Genomic DNA, 22,020 nt, shown 5'->3' on the forward strand with positions numbered 1-22,020 from the left:
CCGGATCAGGACATTCCCCACTTCTTGCACCCCAAGAGGCAATCGCCCCGGATCAGGACATTCCCCGCCTCTTGTGCCCCAAGAGGCAACCACCCCAGATCAGGACATTCCCCGCCTCTTGTGCCCCAAGAGGCAATCGCCCCAGATCAGGACATTCCCCGCCTCTTGTGCCCCAAGAGGCAATCGCCCCAGATCAGGACATTCCCCGCCTCTTGCGCCCCAAGAGGCGAGTGGAGCGCTTGATTTAGAAAAGGTTTTCATCTGTCGCTAACTTTCCAAACATTTTTCACTTCGCGCCTCAAACGGCCCTCTAGGGGAATTTCTCCCCCTCAGTTTCTAATGCTTTCATCTGTCTTTCGGATGAGACTTTAAACCGAGGCCCTGTCTCCCCTCTCAGGCAGACGTAAAAGATTCCATGGCACTATTGGAAAAAGAGCAGAGGAGCTCTCCCTGGTGTACTGGCCAATGTTTATCCCTCCACCAACACCATTAAAAGAACAGATTATCTGGTCATTATCTCATTGCTGTTTGTGGGAGCTTGCTGTGCACAATTTGGCTGCCGCATTTCCTACATTGCAACAGTGACTACACTGCAAAAAGTACTTCAGTGGCTGTAAAGTGCTTTGGGACATCCTGAGGCTGTGAAAGGCGCTGTAGAAATGCAAGTCTTTCTTTTTTAAACTAACTATGCTTTTGAAATTGTCAATGATTGGAAGCTGTGTGTGATATACCTCAGTGAAGGGTCAAGGAACACGGCGCAGGATACTGAAGTTGAAAAGAAAATGAACATTTAAAGTGTTGGTCTATCAAAGTGATGCAGTTTCAGAACTGTTATTGAGACACAGAGAGCTAGAAAACATTTGTTTTAATCCCCTTTAATTGCTTGCACCAATAATAAAAAAAAATCCAGTAGGGTTAGTTCTTACCTAAATCCGAGATTACAGTGAGTGAAAGAGGGTTTGTTGTGCTCTGCACACTACAATACTTTATAAAGTAAGTCATTTTTTGTTAGAAGGTTTAGAGCTTGCAAGTTGTCTGAAGTTCAGCACAAGAAGGGTTAATCCAAAAAGCAAGTTCTTTTCATTTCTCTTGTCCTCGTTGGAAAGGCTTTAATGCCTCGTAGGACCTTATGACCCCGTTCCATAGGCACAGGACATTCCCATGCGCCTTATAGCAGTCAAGCATGCTCCAGTGATTAATAAAGTCAGCTTCATTGAGTTTTGTTGGATTTTTTTGGTGAGGAAAGGGGTTTGCTGAAATGATGTCACCTGACTCATTTTCAGGATAATCTAGGCCAATACTATTTACAATCAGAAAAGCCAAGGAACATCGGCCATAGAAAGAAACCTTGCCTTACTCCTACTTAATACAAACCCGCACCCTGTAACTTCACCAGCACACACAAACATTGGAATTGGATATGCACTCAAAAAGTAAAATTTGCAGGGCTATGGAGAAAGAGCAAGGGAGCAGCTCTTTCAAAGAGCCGGCATGGGCATGATGGGCCGAATGGCCTCCTTGTGTGCGGTATGATTCTACAATTCAACAGCTTCACTTGGAATCCTACCTCAGTCAAGCAGACTTTAGTCCTAAGCCACAATCGGCTGCGTGCATCTACTAGTCACTGTTGTAAAATGTCCACTGTTGTAAAAAGTCCTTCCAAGCTCCCATTCTGAAACATACACACATTCAGTTGATCATGGTTCCCTTGTTTTCCCAATTGCCCGAGTCCATCTCTGTCCCCCCACAAGAAATAATAGATTGAAAAAAGGCCATTCAGCCCATCAATCCCTCTCCTCCCACAGCCCTTGTATAATCTACCTTATCATGGACTCTACTCCACCCATATAATCACCCTCTACAGTCTGCTTTATTATAGACTCTACCTCAACAAGTTGATCTTCCTCACAGCCAATGTACAATCAATGCTGTCCTTCACTCTACCCATTTACTTTCCTGAGGCAAAATTCCGTATAAATTCTCCCTGATCCCCAAAGGTACCAAGCCAACTTCCAGAAGTCCATCCATTCTCACATCTTTACTGTTCAAACCTTGGCCTTCTGCACTTCACAGATAACAATCCCCCAGCCCCAGCCAGGAAGACCATCGTCCCATTCGATCATTGGGTGTTGACAGCACTAACATACTATAAAAGCACCTTGAGAAGGTCCTAGGTCAGAATTGCAGGGATCTTACTGTGTATCTGGACAAGGACTTCCAGCTTTCCCATTGCCAGTTTAATTTTGCTATTGGAATACTCCCTGGACAAGCACTGATTCAATATCACTCTACTCTACGAATTGCTTCAAACTTTTATATGGACTTAACATTACATGGAAAATATAAATGCCTTGCCAATGAATTAATGAGTTAAAATTCTCAGCTAGCTAAAACTGAGCTCCAGCCAACCAACATTGAATCTAAAGGAAAACTAAGGTGCAAGAACTGGTGACCCAAGTTAATAAGTAAGTCAATAAATACCTAAAGGTCACTCGTAAGAACCGTACCTTGTTTTATTGGGATTTGCCCACAGGCATATTCACAAGTCTTTGTGTGTTGAAGTCAGGTGTATAATTTTACGGAGCATTTCTGAATGGACAGTGTTACCAACATTAGTGGTGCACTGCTAATTCACAAACTCTCATGGTGCGGCACACCGGTCATTCTCAAGTGAGTAGTACAGACACAAGTGCTCTTATTTCCTCCCCCCACCCCACCACCCCCCCCCCCCGCATTCTCCGATTCCCTGACGGAGCAGGGTTGAACTACACACTGGCTATTGAGTAACAAGTGCACATGGCCTGAAGGGGAATCTGCTTATGAACAGACAGGTTGCAAATACAAGCTAGCAAAAATATCACCTCCAGGTGTCTCCCGTAAGAAGTGTCTAATTTCTCTGCGTTAATTAAAATGGTGTATGATGAGAAACTCGCCTCTTCACTTACCCTGTTTTTTAATTTAGTTGAAGGTGATGCCTTTGTAAGTTGCGACAGCTGTAAACTTGTTCGGAGTTTCCTGCTCTTTGTTATGACTTTGGATGGGGTGGGGGGGAGTTGATGAATGGGAGACTGTAACCTGCCAAACACTTATAGTTCTCCATTTAGGAACATAGGAACAGGAGCAGGCCATTCAGCCCCTCGAGCCTGTTCCACCATTCAATTAGATCACAGCTGAGCTGTATCTTAACTCCGTCTACCTGCCTTGGTTCCGTAACCATTAATACCCCTGCACAACAAAAATCTATCAATGCAATAGCAAAATACTGCGGATGCTGGAAATCCGAAATAACAACAGAAAACGCTGGAAAAACTCAGCAGGCCAGGGCAGCATCCGTGGAGAGAGAAACAGAGTTAATGTTTCAGGTCGATGACCTTTCGTCAGAACTGGAAAAAAGCAGGAAGTGGAAAGCAGGTTTAGGGGCTGGGAAAAGTGGGAGGGGATGAAAGAACAAAAGTCTATCAATCTCAGTTTTGAAATTTTCAATTGACCCTTAGCCTCAACAGCTTTTAGGGGGAGAGAATTCCAGATTTCCACTACCCTTTGTGTGGGACATTTGTTCTGTTTTTAGTCTCAGGGTGTCACTAACATCCATTGCTAGCAAGCTGACCGGGTGCCCTACTGCAGACGTTCAGTCTGGCCCGAGGCTGAGGCTGCTCTGACCCGCACTGTACGCCGCAGTCGTTGGTAGCTGCAGCTCCGTCAACCTCCCCCTTTAAGATGCACAAATTCTTACGCAGCCATCACATTGATCGTAATCCCGGAGAAACTCGCTGTATGGCAAAATTGATCCACGTATTTTGCCCCAGTGTCTTGCACGTAAACTGTACCCCAATGCAAGAGGGATTACTAACCCTTACGGCTCCTAGTAGAGGAGATTACGGGAGTAATTCTGACTTTGGGCGATAATGTAGAATGGGCACTATCGAATCGGCCGCCTGTTATACATCTCTCCCGATTTTCGTATTACATTGGAGTCGACAGAAATGATAATACGGAGAGAGGTATAATGGGTGACTGATCTGATATCGCCTGTTTTACATTAATGTACAAAGTTAAAATTACACCCGGTAAATTTAAATCTTTATTAGAGATTCCACGCCATAATCCAAATCTACAAAGAAGCCATACAGCTTAATATCTTGCCAATGATGTGGTATAGTGAAAGATCCTTTCTGCTCTGTCACATTGGAGAGAAAGCAGGCTAATATGGCAGCAGAGGTTTTTACTTATTAATCCATTTAGTGCCATGCACTCATTTTTCTGGCAAGGGCCACAATCCCAAGCACTTAAGGATCGTTCTCAGGGATGTTGGACCGAGCAGTGATGGGACACAGGTCTGTGCCTGAGATTTCTCCACAAGGTGAGCTCCTGACTTTAATCACACTGCTCCGTTCGGTTACCAAGTTGAGGTCAGGCACTTCCTCACAGGAATAGGACCAACAGGCCCAATCATTTCATTTTAATAGGGCTCTTTCACTCACTGTACAGACACTGAGGTAACCTTGCCTCCCAATAGCATTCCCTTGCCTTCCTTTGCCGGGGAGCAAGAGAAGGAGCGGGAAGAGCAGGGATTCCCATTAAGGTCCCACGGCAAGCTGTGACTGGAGGTCCAGAGGCACGTGAGGCAAGCTGGTCATGCAGGGCCACAGGTGAAGGAGGGGGGGGACACGCTACAAATATTATGGGTCCTGTTGCTTTAAAATATGGTCAATTGGTCTCTGCCGATGAAAGGTTATCATAAAGTGAAGCTGGCGTTCCAGTGTGTATAAACAGGTACAATACAGTGATGCAGATCAGCGCGTAACACATATCGAATGCTCCTCTATTGCATGCAAGAAGCAAGTGTCTACTCTTGGCATCCCAGCAGCTCCACACGGAGAGTGATCCGCTCGTGCCAGGTCTGAGGCAAGATCCGGACAAACTGTGCATAAAACGGGGGATCAAATATGTTCCTCTTGTGGTTGTGGTTGTCATAGTTCCCCTGGAAAACCTACAGTGATGGTTTCAATAGACAGAGAAAATGTTAATCTTTTTTCTGATTACAAGCTTTTTATTCCCCAATTCCCCCCAACCCCATTTCTCCTCAAGCAGCTGGGGTACCATCCCATGGGCTCCAGTACCTCACTTGACTGACCATTCCTCATGCGATCCTAGATAGTGAGTATGGGCAGACCATTGAATCATGGAGGGGCACCACAGCCAAGCTTGCTCCTGTCCTCTGATGTCCACGCACGCACTTTCCAGCAGGGGTCACTGGTTTGCCAACAGGAGTGGGAACTCTCACTTATTTCCCCATCTTAGCTCAACTGGTTGAGGCGAATTGTAACAGCCCCCAGACTAGCCCTTGCTGAGATCAGCAAACTCAACATAAACTGCAGCACCAGAAGAGCAGTGAGGGACCTTTTACGGAGCAGACGCACCTTGGAAATCAGGAGTGAGACTCGCACTGAGGGCCTGTGCCGGGACCGAGGTCTTTAGCAGGTAAACGTTAGGGGTCAACTGGAGGAAGAGGAGACCACTACAAGGCCCTCTCGCTCCATTGGGAGAATTCAGGGCATTAGCAGCTCCTTCCTATTTCCTACTGCCACCTTTGTGGGTTCAAGTCCCATTCCCGAGGCTTGAGCACAAACATCTAGGCTGACACTCCAGTGCAGTGCTGAGGGAGTGCTGCACTGTCGGAGGTGCCGTCTTTCAGATGAGACGTTAAACCGAGGTCCCGTCTGCTCTCTCAGGTGGGCGTAAAAGATCCCGTGGCACTATTTCGAAGAAGAGTTATCCCTGGTGTCCTGGCCAATAGTTATCCCTCAACCAACATCACTAAAACAGATTATCTGGTCATTATCACATTGCTGTTTGTGGGACCTTGCTGTGCGCAAATTGGCTGCCGCGTTTCCTACATTACAACAGTGACTACACTTCAAAAAGTACTTCATTGGCTGTAAAGCACTTTGGGACGACCAGTGGTCGTGAAAGGCGCTATAGAAATGCAAGTCTTTCTTTTCTTTTTTATGGCTGTCCCAGAAAGCGGCAATAGCTGGTGCTGAAAGGATGGAAATCCACTGGTTCCCAGCTCCTGCCCACCCCCTTCCATGGGTAGGGAAGGAGTTGGTGCCAGTAATAGTCCTCCTAGGAGCAGGGGAAGGGAAATCACGGTCAGGGCAGTGAAGTGAATGAAACCTTCTGACATTCTCTTGCTCCAATATCCGGTGGGATGCTGGAGGAGAATTCCCTGCGATAGCTCCAAATGGCCTAGTCAGACCTGAACAGTTTTCAGTAAAAGAGTGCCGCTACCCCACTCTAACTAGCGTACTTCATTAGCCTTTGCTCAATCACCCCTAACAGGGCCGATTAAACCTAAGCAAGAAAGAAGCTTGCCTTTGTATCGAGCTTAACTCTCAGAAATGTCCCAAAGTACTTCCCATAAAGACAAATTGCTTTGATGTGCAGTGACTGTTACATAGGGAAGCACAGCAGCCGTTCTGGACACAGCAAGATCCCGCCGTCTGTTTTTGGTGGTGTCCGTTGAGGGAGGAATGTTGGGCAGGGTTCTAGGAAAACGCCCTTGCTGGCAGGAAGCCTCTGTTGGTGGCCACGATTTTCCAGTCATTTTATTGTATCATCCACCTGAACCACTGGAACAGGCAGCTGGGGTCTCAGTCTGACACCTCATTAAGAGGACAGCCCCTCTGACAACGCACCCGGTACCGCACTGGGCTGTCAGTATAGATTAGGTGCACAAGACCTGGAGTGGGGTTTCAACCCGCAATCTGCACTCTCAGAGGTGGGATTACCAGTAACTGAGCCAGGCTGACACAGTGGGCTGGATTTTCATTGGGCCGTGGAGGCGGGATTGGAGGCGTGTGGGGGGTTAAAATCCCAAAATCGGGGGTCCCGACCCCATCCCGCCCCCAACCCGCCTCCATGCCAGTTTCAAAGGAGGCGGGTACCCGCCCCGCACTGGGACCCTCCTCCCCGAGGCGGGAAGGGGATTAGTGCCAATTAACTGCCTGTTAACAGGTAGTTAACAGGCAGTTTTTAGCCTAATCCCTATTTTCATTCTTGAAGTGTGGGATTCCCGATGGCTCCAAACCACGCCAAGTTAGCAAGGTGGGCCGTCGGGATGAAGGGCTTGGAGGGGTCAAGATGTCCGGTGTTCAGGTGAGTGATGGGTGCATGAGTGCAGAGGTAAGTGTGTTTGGTCTGTGTAAAGTGTTTAAAGAAGTTCTACTAACCTTTACTTACCTTTACAGCCTTCCTTCCTTCAGGTCTCTGGAGTCCCTCATCTCACCGGCACAGAAAGCAGAATGGCCGCCAGCTGTCAAAATCTGCAGTTCCGGGGAGATCTCTAAATCATCCTGAGAGGAAGGAATTAACCTGGAGTACAGATTGTCAGTGTTTGACAACTTCAAACAGCTGTGAAACGCTGATATTTCATCTGTCAAAAGGTCTTGACAGATGAAATTTCAATCTGTGACGTCACCTGTTGCCGGGTGGCCCTTAATTGGCCTGCTGAGCCTGCTGGGTGGGCTCAACAAGGTCAATCAAGTCAAAATCACGTGGGTTGGCTAGAACTCGATGGAGGCAGGACTACAACCCCAAAAGTTGTAGTCCCGCCTCCTACCCAATTCCTCAATGAAAATCCAGCCCAGTGTAGCTACAAATACCAGCAAGAATAAATACGAATGTTTCCCCACTAACTTCTTTTGAAGTTTTCTTGAAGTCTGTTGAACTTCTTGGCACACAGCACCATAAATGCAGAGCACACCATATTGTTTACCTTGTCTGTACTTGTGAGGTTGTCCTGGTAAATAGACCACGACTGTCCATCATCGCTGTAGGCAATTTTAAAGGATTCTACATATTGAAGTACTCCAAAATCTTTTGCTCCTTGGGTGATGATGCCAGTGACTTTTTTAGGAACCAAGAGGTCAACCTAGAAAAGAGACAACAGATAGGTATCACAGAAGGTAAGTCTGAGTGATGAGAATAATAAAAGAACATTAGCCCAATCGAGCCGAGTCCTTCCAACAGACCGTGTAACAATTGCAAACTCATGGACTCCATGCAACACATTTCATTTTCATTCCAATTTTTTTGCCAGTACGCTGCTGCTGCTGAAGATGGTACAGGAAACTCTTTATTATCCGGCACCGACGGGACCGACGTGGTGCCGGTTTATCAAAAAGTCCGGATTACAGAGAGGTATAGTTAAAAGGTACGAGAGCTCCATACACAGCAACAAATCCAGGCTTCCCTGTTGCTTAGCAACATGTGCAGGAACTCCGGCCACAGACCAAGCGTCCCTGTTGCTTAGCAACAAGTGCAGAACCCCAGTTACACAGCCACAGATCCAGTCACACCCCCATCCACATCAATGGGGCTGTGGTGGAAAGGGTGGACAGTTTTAAGTTCCTCGGAGTCCACATCACGGAAGACCTCTCCTGGTCCCTCAATACCTCCTCTCTGGTGAAGAAGGCCCAGCAGCGCCTATATTTCCTAAGGAGGCTGAAGGGATGTAACCTGTCACCCCTGATCCTCTCTAACTTTTACCGCTGCACAATAGAGAGCATCCTGACAAATTGTATCACAGTATGGTATGGCAGCTGTAGCTACTATGACCGGAAAGCCCTGCAGCGGGTAGTCAAAACTGCCCAACGCATTACCGGCACCCGGCTACTGACCATAGAGCACATATACCAGAAACGCTGTTTACGGAGGTCACGGTCCATCATCAAAGACCCTACCCACCCCAGCCACAGTCTGTTTGCCCTCCTGCCATCTGGGAGACGCTACAGATGCATTCGCACCCGTACGACCAGATTTAGGAACAGCTTCTTTCCCAGGGCTGTCATCCTACTGAACTCCACAAATAAACTCTAAAGCCTGCACATCTGCCAATGCACTTTATTATGGTTATGTTTATGTTAATGTATTACAAGCCAAATGTATGTTGAATGTTTAAATGTCTTCATCTAAATGTACACTCTCGGGAGCCGCAAGCCTACATTTCGTTGTACTGCACTTGTGCACTAACAATGACAATAAAAGTTGATTTGATTTGATTTGATTTAATATGAAGTAAAACTTACCTGAACCTACTCCTGAATTTTGCCGGTTAACAGAGATTTCCGGTTATTTAGGTGCCGGTAAATCGAGAGTTTCCTGTAACCAGTGCTGCAGCCCAGCTCTGTGGGTGGTGGAAACTCTCTAGTACCTCACCCAAATTGCAATTCCTCCTGTATGGGCTTAGTCAATGAGCCTTGGTGGGTTTACTTGGCCATGGGGGAGGGAACATATCAGCCAAACTTGTCCCTGTCCACCCTGAACTCTTGTGAGAGGTGAATAGCCACAGCGGACAAGTGCCAATTAGATACAACATTGGAAAACATCTCAGTGACCCCCTCCTCCAAAGATAATGATGGAAAAACTCAAGGATATCAATCCAACATTATAATCTATGCTAATCAACTCAAACCTGTGCATTCCACAGACGATACTCACGTGATCCCAACAGGACCTGGAACTATTATGTTCTACACATATTTGGGTATTTGTGGTTTTATTTATCCTAATAACTTGATCAGATTTTAAACATTGGTCACAATTGATGGACTATTTTTTCCATAGCAACGTGCATTTGAAGTTCACCGCTGACTGAGATTCATCTCCCATTATTTCCAGTAGGTCTGCTCCTGGACATGAAACCAGATTGTAGTAAGAACACAGGAAAAAGAGGGAGTCTTTCAATTGATTGAGCTTGTTCCATCATTGTGATAGCCATGGCAGCTCCATCTTTTTAATCCCAATTCTGTACCTTCTCTCCATATTACTTAATACCTTTACTTGCCAGGAAAGCACCTATCTCCCCCTTTTAAACACATCAATTGATTTTACATTTCCGACCTTCAGGGACAGTCCATTTCACGTTCTCGCATCCCTTTATATGAAGACAATTTTCCTGGATCCACATTTAACAAGTTCAGCTTGAATTCTAAAATTAAGTTGCAAGTACCTTACAATAGCACGGGCGTGTTCCACCTACCCAATCTTGGCACTATCCAGTCCCCAATTTATTTGCTCACTAAATCATGAAAGAGTAGCCTTGAACTTCAATCGCAGTCACTTAGTTAGTCAAGAAGGTTTAGGACTGATACCTGAAGCCACTGCGATTGGTTGTTGACCTCAGCAGTCCAGGCATTGGTTTTTCCTTTTTTGTCCAGACGCGCTAAGCATGGTGCCCAGGTGAAAGCATCAATCCCCCACATTTTGTACGTACTCGAGGAGGTAATCTGCTTGTCTCCAATGAACCTTGACTTCATCCCAAGTGGCTCCGAGCAACCTGTTGTGTTTAAGTAAACTGTAAACACAAATTTTTAAGACAGAGTGGGAAGTGCCTCCAAGTCAGTAAATATAATACACCATCTTTTATTCTCTCCTACTATCTTGAAGCCCTTGGTTCCACGAGCACCAGGTAGCCTCCAGTACCTCGTCAAGTGGCCATTCTTCACGTGTAAGGCTAGACAGTGAGTTTTGGCCAGTATTTTGGTGTTATATTTGACCCTGAGATGAGGTCCCGACTGCATATCCGCGCCATCACTAAGATCGCCTATTTCCACCTCCGTAATAGTCCAGCCCCACCCCACCTCAGCTCATCTGCAGCTGAAACCCTCATCCATGCTTTTGTTACCTCTAAACTTGACTATTCCAACGCACTCATGGCCGGCCTCCCATGTTCTACCCTCTGTAATCTTGAGGTCATCTTGAGCAGAAAACTCTGCTGCCCGTATCCTAACTCGCACCAAGTCCCGTTCACCCATCGCCACTGTGGTGTATGTGCCTTTAAGAGCAATGGTGGTGTATGTGCCTTTAAGAGCCCCAGGTGTGCGTAATGCCAGTAATTGCCACTTGGGCTATATAAGCCTGTGTATTGTGTATATCCTTTAGACCCCCCCCCCAGACTTGCTTAGTAAATACCTATGAACCAACTCCTGTCTTCAGTGTCTTTATCTACACACGGACACTACAGTGGCGACGAAGTGGAAACGGACTTACCTGCAATTCGGCAGCACTCAAGGACATCGATTCCTCCAGCGTCCAGAAGACTCAAGGAAGTAATAGAAACTGTGGTTTCACCAGCTGGCCAAGCTGGTGGCAGGTACTGCGCTAATCCTTCCTGGGCGTCAGGCTGGGGCTCCAGCGGCGGGCTCTACAGCTGAGACAAGCAGCGAAATCGGAGGCAAGCAATAACGGACTGGGAGGGTGCACTCGGGAGACGGCCGGCGCGGCAAGCAGGTCAGCATTTAGACCTCCGTCGGGAACGAGTCTCCAACAGTGAATAAACGGAAACCACAGTAAAACAGCGTTGTTATCGGTAGCAGCGGCAGGGAAGTGCGGGAAGCGCCATATCGTTGCTACAGAGAAAAAAAAAGCGCGGGAAGCGCCATATCTTTTTTTTGAAATGCCTAAGTCTGGCAATATTGATGCTTTTGATAACGAAACAGAGCCTAACTTTGGCAATATTGATGTTTTTGATAACAAGATAGAGGATTGGACCACATATGTAGAAAGAGTGGAGGTGTTTTGCACCGCAAATGGAATAGAAGATGAACAAAAAGCTTCAGTTCTTCTGGATCTAATGGGCGCAGAAACATACAAGCTGTTACGCAACTTAATCACTCCAGCCGAACCGATGGACATGAATTTTGAAGAGATTGTTGATACCCTACACTGCCAATTCGAGGCAGGACTGGCAGATTCTCTGCAAGACAAATTCATCTGCGATCCCCTAAGTGTAGAAACACAAAAGAAGGTATCTTCCAGAAAAGATTTAACACTGGACAAGGCTTTCAGTGCAATAGGAGTGGCAAAGATAAAGCAAAGGCCACAGGACTTCGGCACCCATGAAATGACACGGGGTTTCAAGAAATGTTATCGATGCGGCAGATCCAACCATGACCAGAGGGATTGCTGGTTCAAAGAAAAAGCATGCAAGCGATGCGGAAAGATAGGACACATTCCACGTGTATGCCGATCTGAAAATAAAAAATCCACTAACGGGAAAAGAATCAATAAGGAAAAGCACAGAAAGGTACAAATGATGACGGACAGTAGCTCCAAAGACCAGAAGAGCGATAGCGACTCTGGGAACAAGAGACTAAGCTCTCTCAAATTACACAATGTAATTGCCAATGAAGATTACCAAACCATTTGGGTTACCCTCACAATAGCAGGGTCCCCAGTTAAAATGGAGCTAGATACAGGATCAGCTCTAACCGTGATAAATCGACGAGATTACGAGAGGCTATTTTCGCATATACCTCTAAAAGACACATCTATTATCTTAAAAACATATACGGGGCAGAAAGTCTACCCCAAAGGAAAAATAAGGGTGCCTGTGGTATACAACGGCAAAGAAATACAAAAGTTGTATTTATACATTCTACAAGATGGTGGTCCACCGTTGTTGGGACGTGAATGGATAAGGAAGATACGTTTAGACTGGCACTCCATTCAGGCACTGACGGTGACCAGTAAGGAAAAAAACAATGATGACATCATACCTGAACGATTAAAAGACATCTTGGCCAACGCCAAAGAAGTGTTTCAAGAGAAACTAGGAACCTTGAAAGGCATCACCGCCTCAATAAAAGTGGAAAATACAGCAATTCCAAAAATTTTTAAGGCAAGACCGGTGCCATACGCAATACGTCCGGCAGTCGAGGCAGAGCTGGAAAATTTGGAAAAGGCAGGCGTATTATCCAAAGTAGATTGGAGCGAATGGGCAACACCCATCGTTCCAGTCATGAAAAAAGCATTGAAAAATAACTCTGAGGAACAGAGAAAAATTCGCATCTGTGGGGACTTTAAGGTGACTGTAAACCCGGTCCTTCACACGGTACAGTATCCTCTTCCGAGGATAGAAGATATTTTCGCCTCACTATCCGGAGGGAAACGTTTCACAAAAATTGACTTGGCACAGGCATATCTACAGATGGAGGTTGAGGAGACCTCTAAAAAGTATCTCACAATAAACACACACAAAGGCCTGTACCAGTACAATCGACTGGTTTTTGGAGTAGCATCAGCTCCCCCTATCTGGCAAAGAGCTATGGAGCAAGTCCTGCAAGGGATTCCGGGGACTCAATGCTACCTAGACGACATCCTTATAACAGGAGAAAACGACAACGAGCACCTTGCCAATTTGGAGCAGGTGCTCACTAGGCTGAAAGAACGGGGCCTACGAGCAAATCGCCCCAAGTGCAAATTTTTCCAAAACCAGATATCATATTGTGGCCACATAATTAATAAGGAAGGGTTGCATAAGTCACCTGAAAAAATTGAAGCAGTTATAAAAGCCCCAGCACCTGAAAATGTTTCACAATTAAGGTCATTCCTGGGATTAATAAATTACTATCATAAATTTTTACCGAACTTATCAACTATTCTACACCCTCTTAATGATCTTCTACAGACAGGAGTGATTTGGAAATGGAACGAAGACTGTAAACGTGCCTTCCATAAATGTAAAGACTTAATCACATCCGAGAAAGTTTTGGCTCATTACAACCCATCACTACCAATCAGACTGGCGTGCGATGCATCCCCTTACGGCATAGGAGCGGTATTGTCCCATAGATTCCCTGATGGCTCAGAACGGCCGATAGCTTTTGCGTCACGCTCATTAAACTCAGCTGAGCGTAACTATGCCCAAATAGACAGGGAAGCACTCAGCCTGGTATGGGGAGTGAAGAAATTCAACCATTACCTACACAGACAAAAATTTACCTTGCTGACTGACCATCAACCCCTCATCTCCATATTCAACCCTAAAAAAGGTGTCCCCGTTATGACGGCACAAAGACTACAGAGGTGGTCCCTTTTTCTAGGGGCACACCAATACAACATTGAATACAAAGGGTCAAAACAGCATGGGAATGCTGACGGTTTATCGCGCCTACCGTTGCCAACGATAGAAGAGGCACCTACAGTAGACCCAGTGGAGATATTCCACTCTACCATAGTGGAATGTCTACCAGTGACAAATTCTGCCATTGAAAGGGAGACAAGAAATGACCCTACTCTCTCTCGGGTCTACGATTTAACAGTGAAGGGATGGCCAGCACATGGCGAGCCACTGTTGCCAGCATTCTCGCAAAGAAGAGAACAGCTGTCAGTGTGCCGAGGAACCTTGATGTGTGGATCCAGAGTGGTGATTCCACCCAAACTCCAGGATAAAGTGCTAAAGGAGCTTCACGAGGGGCATCTGGGTGGAGTGAAAATGAAGAACCTAGCTAGGGCGTTTGTATGGTGGCCAGGTATCGATGGAGACATCGAAGAAATGACCAAGAGCTGCCTAGGATGCCAGAAGGTCCAAAACGCTCCACCACAAGCCCCTCTACATCCATGGGAGTGGCCCTCATCTCCCTGGCAAAGGGTGCACATCGACTTTGCTGGTCCATTTATGGACTCAATGTTTCTAATCGCAGTTGATGCACACTCCAAGTGGCCGGAGGTAATAAAGATGTCCTCCACCACCACGGAAAAAACCATCACAGTATTAAGGACCATATTTGCCAGGAATGGGCTGCCGGAACAGATATGTTCTGATAATGGACCGCAATTTGTGTCCGAAGAATTCAGAAAGTTCTTAAAGAACAATGGGGTAAAGCACTACACGTCCGCCCCATACCATCCCGCCACCAATGGATTGGCTGAAAGGTTTGTCCAGACCTTCAAGAAGGCCATAAAGGCCATGAGTAATGAAGACATAAAACTTCAGCACAAGGTGGATAACTTCTTATTTGCATATAGGAATGCAACACATATGGTTACTAACCAAACTCCCGCCATGATGTTCTACAATAGAAACCTAAGATGCCGGCTGGATTTGGTCAAGCCCAACATCCGAAGGGACGTGGAGAACCGGCAGTTTCAGGGCATGAATGAAAAGCCAACTAGGACCTTCCAGATAGGCCAACCGGTTTTGGCCCGGGACTACCGTACCGAGAAATGGCAGCCTGGAACTATCTGCACACGACTAGGACCACTGATGTATACCGTGGACATCGGAGAAAGCATGATAAGACGCCATGCTGACCAAATCATCAAGTCATCCGAAAAGGGACAACCTACACCACCACTCTATACATCTAACAATGAAGTAGATATACCCATATCTACCTCCGATCCGGTGAGACTGGAACCCGATGAACCCGACACTGGCATTCAAGCCGAATCAGCCTTGCCAGAAGAACCTACTACACCACCAGAAACTACTACACCCCCGAGGCGTTATCCGGACCGAGTCAGGAAGCCTCCTGAGAGACTAACTTATAATTAATTAATACAGCAATGTATCTTATTTTGCATATAACATTTAATTAATAATTACTTAAAATATGATGTACTAGTTAGCTAGAAGGGGAGGAATTGTGGTGTATGTGCCTTTAAGAGCAATGGTGGTGTATGTGCCTTTAAGAGCCCCAGGTGTGCGTAATGCCAGTAATTGCCACTTGGGCTATATAAGCCTGTGTATTGTGTATATCCTTTAGACCCCCCCCCAGACTTGCTTAGTAAATACCTATGAACCAACTCCTGTCTTCAGTGTCTTTATCTACACACGGACACTACAACCCCATGGCTCGCTGACTTACATTGGCTCCCGGTTAAGCAACGCCTCGATTTTAAAACTCACATCCTTGTTTTCAAATCCCTCCATGGCCTCACCCCTCCCTATCACTGTAATCTCCTCCAGCCCTACAACCCCCTGAGATCTCAACGCTCCTCCAATTCTGGCCTCTTGAGCATCCCCGATTTTTAATCGCTCCATCATTGGCGGCCGTGCCTTCAGCTGCAAAAACTCGAAACTCTGGAATTCCCTCGCTACACCTCTCCGCCTCTCTACCTCTCTTTCCTCCTTTAAGATGCTCCTTAAAACCTATCTCTTTGACCAAGTCTGCCCTAATATCTCCTTATGTGGCTCTGAGCATCAGAACCATTTAATGTCAACATATGTGCACTTTTCAGCTGGAGTGACTGGATAGTGATCAGGAGCAGGAACCCTGATTGTCCACCCCTTAAATCAATGGTGGTGAGGCAAACCAGGATGGCCCAAGTACCATTCAGACTGAGATCAGCTAACTCATTGAACATGAGACTTTCCCAGTCAGTTTGCTTCAGTACGCATTGACTTAACCAGGTCAACTGTCATGTTTTAAAAAAGCAGCTGCCTTTGCTGAACTTTCTAGTCAGGCACTATCCAACTAAGAGGTCCTGAAGAGCTCGGTCATGCAAACACACCCAGGAAACTTAACAGAGTCTTTCTAGCTGTAATTTTCTCCTCTTAGTTTTTTGCCCTTTCTCTCCTGAAGATGCTGATTGATTCCGAGCATATATTGTCACAGGTGTAACTGGCCAAATAGAGCACCCAGTATGCTACTGAACCATACAGATTAGGAAGGTTTCAAATCTGATACCTGAGTTACCTGTCTCAGCTGAGGGTGGGCGGGGGGAGGGTTTGGGGGGATCGTTGATGGTGGGGGGGGAGCGGGGGGATAGGAGGTAAGAAAATTGGAGGGAAAAATAGCTTTATGTCCCCTATTAGCATTCGGCGCACAATTAGTCAAAGGGAAAGCCAATGATTAAGCCAAGAACATAAGAATTAGGAGCAGGAGTAGGCCATACGGCCCCTTGGGCCTGCTCCGCCATTCAATAAGATCATGGCTGATCTTCAACCTCAACTCCACTTTCCTGTCATATCCTCAAATCCCTTGATTCCCCTAGAGTCCAAAAATCTATCTGTCTCAGCCTTGAATATACTCAAACTTTAACCAGCAAACTCCAACCCAGTACTTCACCACAAAAAACACCTCATTAGCTGCACGCAATGCAGCTCGAATCATCACTGAACGTCAAGAGCAGAGTCAGATCCAAAGTAGCGGACGTCATATTCACACAAAGATACTGGGAGCTCAGCTCGTATTGAATAATGAAACATTCCATTGTTTTATTAGAACTATTAGATTAGACAGGGCGTGATGGCCGGCGCGGACACGATGGGCCGAAGGGCCTCTATCCGTGCTGTATAACTCTATGACTCTATGACTAAACAATCACAAAACTGAATGGAAAAACAGTACCACTTTCTGACTAAATCCATTTTCAACATATTGCATAGCAATGGGTTGATATCAGGCTGATGGAGCCCCAGCTCATTTAGACGATCATTTATCTGATACACTTTATCCGTCCAGCTAACAGAACTAAAAGATAAAAGTCCATTTTGATCCTCGGTTACTGTAATACTATCAGCTGCTTCCCACAGATGAATATTGTGAGTAGCCACCTTAGAGATGCTGCATTGGGCTCAATTTTGCCATTGGGGGCAGGCTGGGGCGTGTCAGGTGGTTTTCGTGTCAGGACCCCGACTCTGATGTGAAGTGGGAAAAATGTACGATTTTGCCCTAATTGGGCACTTGATTTCCAGCGTGTGGAAACCCCTGGCCCAATGAGTCTTTTCATACAGAAAATCACCTCCGATGACATCATCAATGCTGCTGGATTTAAGGCCTGCAAGCAGCCTTGCTTCTTCTGGAGACTTTAAACTTTATGCCCATTGTTGGGATCGCTTCATTCAGCAACTATGTCCAGCAGTAGGCCAAAGTGTGCTCCAAGGTTCGATGAGGCCTCCCTCCAAGCTCTGGTGGAGGGAGCAAGATCAAATAAGGAGGTGCTCTTCCCTTCCTCAGGGAGGAAAAAGCCTCCCCAGCAGACTAAAGCTGTGTGGCTGCAAGTGGCCCAGGAGGTCAACTCAATCTCTATGTGCCGCAGAACCTGGCTGCAGTGCAGGAAGAGGTTTCATGACCTTCTCCGCACAGGAAAAGTGAGTATGACTTTCCCATCACCCTCAATCTGATCCCCATCACCTCTCCTCACCAGCGCTCTGCTTTGCCAAACTCTTCCTCCACATCCCACTTGACACTTACATCCCTGCACCCTTACCCATTCACTTAACTATTCGACCATGCAGCCCTCACACTCCCTATCACTGTGATGCAATGACAACAACTTACAACACACAGGGAGGGCCCTTTGGCTCCTTCTAAGCATCTATGCTATGGATTCTCTACACTCACTCCTTCATTCTCACTCAAACTCCACTTGTGGCCCTCATTGCAGGAAAAGAGAGCCCACAATAAGAGGGAAAGAGCGAGGACAGGAGGAGGGCCACCCTCAGTAACCTAGCTCACCACCTCAGAGGAGGCGGCCCTGGAAATTGCCGGTGTCGAGGAAGATTCGCAAGTGGGGGATGGGCAGATGGGCGCATCACTGCAAGCTGGTGACAGAATAGTTTGCCATCTCTTTCATTGACATTGCATGAGTGACTGATAATGAGATGCTCTAACAGATTGACTTATGATCATCTGCACAATTCAATGTGCATGCAACCTTTACCTCACATCTCTAACCCTTTCCTTTACAGGACCATCGAAAGCCCCCGTCCCCACTGTCCAGGAGGAACAGCCTGAGCCTCAAAATTCCTCAGAGGAATCTGCAACCTCTGAGGGTGCAGCGTCAGCAGAATTCAGCGCACCCAGCACCAGCGCAGACACTCACACCTCGGTGGGACCTTCGCGAGATAGAGTAATGTTGTCACCTGGTGTATCACAGCTCACAAGTGAGCATCTGCAGATGGTGGAGACAGGGACAGCAGTGGAGAGTCCTCGTCGGAGGGCGCAGGACTCTCCCAGCTCGGCTCAGCTGCATGTCGACCCTGTGCCTCCGGGTCCATCCAGAAGGAGTGTGGTGCTGGAACACCAGGAACAGGTGCAGGCGTCTCTGGCAGGTTTTGTCTCCAGGGTCGCTGCGAGTGTGGAGCGAATGGAGGAGTCCATCGCGAACATGAGCAGAGCCTTTGTGGAGGCATTGGCACAGGAAAGCATCACCACAGAAAGGATGGCTATGGCCATGGAGGAGACAAGTTGCCAGAGTGTTGAAAACATGGTCATTGTTCAGAATAGACTGACATCTCCTGAGGAGCGACGGTCAGCTATTGAGCATAGAAACCAGACCTTCATGGAAGTCCTCTGGAGTAGGACTTCCAGTGCAGAAACGGGTCCTCATGGCCCCCCTGAAGTGCAGCAAGGTGCTTTCAAGCCACTTGCTAGCTTTGAAGTGGGGCTGACCCATGAGAGGGATGTTGCTGGCAGAGAACAAGGAAGTGGGGACTCCTCTCCAAGCGCTCACATGACCATGCCACTGCAAAGCCCTCGGTCAGAGCCCCACCAGAGTCCTCACCCAACTGAGATGGGTGTCTCAGCCACTGCACAGCCGGAGGAGCAGCAGACTGTTGCCGAGTCCTCACAGGCTCGTAATCCCAGAGGACGCCCGCCAAAGTTGTCAAGACAGGAGCAGCAAGAAAGTGAGCAAGGGGCCTCCACATCTGCTGAAGCCACAGGGGAAGCACCACGTAGAAGCACGTGTAAGAGGAAGATAAAGCACAAGTAGTCACAAGGGTAGTCACTTGGGTGTTCTCTTGTGCTGTTTTTTGACAAGCCATCCTTGTAATGTTATGATAAACAGATTTGATGGCAAACTGTTGAAGTTGTGGCCTGTGTTATCTCACAAATGGGACTTCCACATTGAGGGCTTAGGGCGACTTGCAATTGTCAGTATGGTGGTCAGAGTGATAGGAATCCGTAGGTTCTTGTCCATTGTCGATGCTCTGGTAAGAAGGTGCGAAGGAAAAAGTGTTTGATTGTGCAGGCTAAGCAAATCTGGCCAAGATGAGTGTGTCCCTTGCATCCCGGGCAGCAATGTGGTCGCGCATTGGCACCTTCTGGCCTATGCAGCTTCAGGTGGGTGAGCAGCAGCTTGGCGCTCCTGTTGTTGCTGCTGCTGTTGGTGCTGCTGTTGTTCATGGTTCTGCTGCTGCCGCGGCTGGTCTTCGTCCGAATCTGATGTCCAGGAGGAAAGGAAATAAATGGTTCCCATGCTTCTGGTATATGCCACAGTTGAGGAAGCACTCAGTCAAGGTGGGGAGAGGGGTTTCCCAGGAGGTCACACTGGAGATGGGTGTCAGGCTCCAAACTTCCACAACAATGAGTAGGCCTGCTAAAAGTTCCCCAGACCTGAGACAACAAAGTTCTGCCACCTGCAAATGATCATTGGTGAAAACTCCTTTTTAATGGTGGAGCCGCAGCTGTTAGTAAGCAATCCACTTGTGAGGCCGCCAGGATTAACTGACGTGTTCCAGAGGAGACGTGCAGGACAGGGGAAATGTGTTAAAATCAGAAAGGCCAATCAAAATGGGATTATAGAGGCAATTAACTGGTTGTTAAGGGCCTTAAGGGCCTATCCCGCCTCTTGGAGGCGGGATGGAAATGGGGTCTGAAACCCCAATTCTGGGAAAATTGCTCGGAGGCGGGCTGGAGGCGGGATTGGAACCGCCCGCCATTTTTTGCGATTTTAACACCTCACACGCCTCCAATCCCGCTTCCTCGGGCCTGGCAAAAATCGAGCCCATTGTGTCCCTATTATCTGTTCATGGTTGGGCCCACTGTTCTACAGTGAGGCACAAGTGAGGAGTCCTCTCACAGGGAACAAAAAAAACGCATGGTCAAAAGGGCAGGTCATCTCTGGACACTATTTTGGAGCTTCCCTACTGCGGTTTAGAAAATAGAAAATAGCATTGGGAAAAGCTTAGCTGTAGGTTAGCTATAGGTTCTTTGTTGGTTGAAGAATGGTGAATGGGCACAAAGGGCAATCTATAGAGCTGGGAAAAAACAATGTTCAAAATTGATAAAGCTATTGAGTTAGCTCATCTCTGGTGGATCAGCAGTAGGCACAACAACCGATTTCAGTCTCCCGACTGCGATCCAGTGATGCCGGTTAGATAGTGTGCTTGTGTGAACATTGGGTGAGGACAGGATCAGCCTCAGCTCTGATTGCTCCCCATGTTTGAGTAGCCCGGTAACACTCGCTGTTCAGAATTACACTTGAAGAATGGCCTCTTGGCTGAGGTGCCCGAGGGTTACTGGTAGATGTGGAACCCCACCCCAGCAAAGAATCAGCACCTTCAGAAAAAAGGTGAAAATATTGCAGGGGGGGTGCGGGTGGAGGACAAGGCTCACAGTACTCGATGGGGTGAAGGACGAGGCTCACAGTACTCGATGGGAGGAGGAAGGATGAGGCTCACAGTACTCGATGGGGGTGGAGGACGAGGCTCACAGTACTCGATGGGGGTGAAGGACGAGGCTCACAGTACTCGATGGGGGTGGAGGACGAGGCTCACAGTACTCGATGGGGGTGAAGGACGAGGCTCACAGTACTCGATGGGGGGAAGGATGAGGCCCACAGTACTTGATCAGGGTGGGGGGAAGGACAAGACTCACAGTGCTTGCTCGCTAAAGCTCTCCCATATATGCTATTTTTTTTCTAAATTGCCTGCCAGTTACTCCAAGTACCTTATGTCAAATGAGCTGTTTCCAATTAGTAACCTAACACTCACTGTCAATAAGGATGTCAGTGATAGTGTATTAACAGATTGGCAGACTTCCTCTGCTCTCCCACTCATCTCACTGCCTCGAGTAATGGGATATCCCACCCTTAACATCACGTGGCAGATTCTGAGCAACTGAGAAAGAACAAATAAATAATATTAATACCTGTGATGAGGTAGCATCTTATCAGACGTCTCAAAACACTTGACATACTGTGATTTACTTTGAAGTATGGTGACTTTTGTTATGAAAGCAGGCAATCTGCACCAGCAATGAGATGAATGGCCAGCCAATCTGTATCTTTTGATGGCATTGGTTGAGGGTGCAAATTCGTCCTGGACATTGAGAGAACAGGAACACGGGAACAGGCAGATGGGCCTGATTTAATTCTCATCTGAAGGACAGCACCACTGACAGTACAGCGCGCTGTACATACCACTATAGACAGTCAGCCTACATTATGCACACATGCCCTAATATGGAGCTTGAATCCACAACATTCTCTACCCAAAAGCAAAAG

General features: G+C 47.1%; 1 protein-coding gene across 4 annotated transcripts in view; it reads right to left on the bottom strand.

Annotated features, from left to right (window-relative positions):
- Positions 1-850: 850 nt before the first annotated feature.
- Positions 851-22,020, bottom strand: part of LOC147099985 (EGF-like repeat and discoidin I-like domain-containing protein 3) — a 98,543-nt gene continuing 77,373 nt past the window's right edge. For 2 of the 4 annotated variants that reach the window (XM_085968541.1, XM_085968543.1), the window contains 3 exons: positions 10,155-10,339; positions 7,778-7,933; positions 851-4,990 (listed from right to left, as the gene is read on the bottom strand). In XM_085968541.1, the coding sequence (XP_085824667.1) occupies positions 4,847-4,990; positions 7,778-7,933; positions 10,155-10,339 (485 nt within the window). In that variant the 3' untranslated portion in view covers positions 851-4,846. Of the gene's footprint in view, positions 4,991-7,777; positions 7,934-10,154; positions 10,358-22,020 lie in introns of all 4 variants that reach the window. The other 2 variants (XM_085968540.1, XM_085968542.1) reach the window with 1 other exon arrangement.

This window comes from Somniosus microcephalus, chromosome 27 (assembly GCF_052327205.1).
Source record: "Somniosus microcephalus isolate GS21.2 chromosome 27, FLI_Smic_1.0, whole genome shotgun sequence".
NCBI classification, from domain to species: Eukaryota; Metazoa; Chordata; class Chondrichthyes; order Squaliformes; family Somniosidae; genus Somniosus; species Somniosus microcephalus.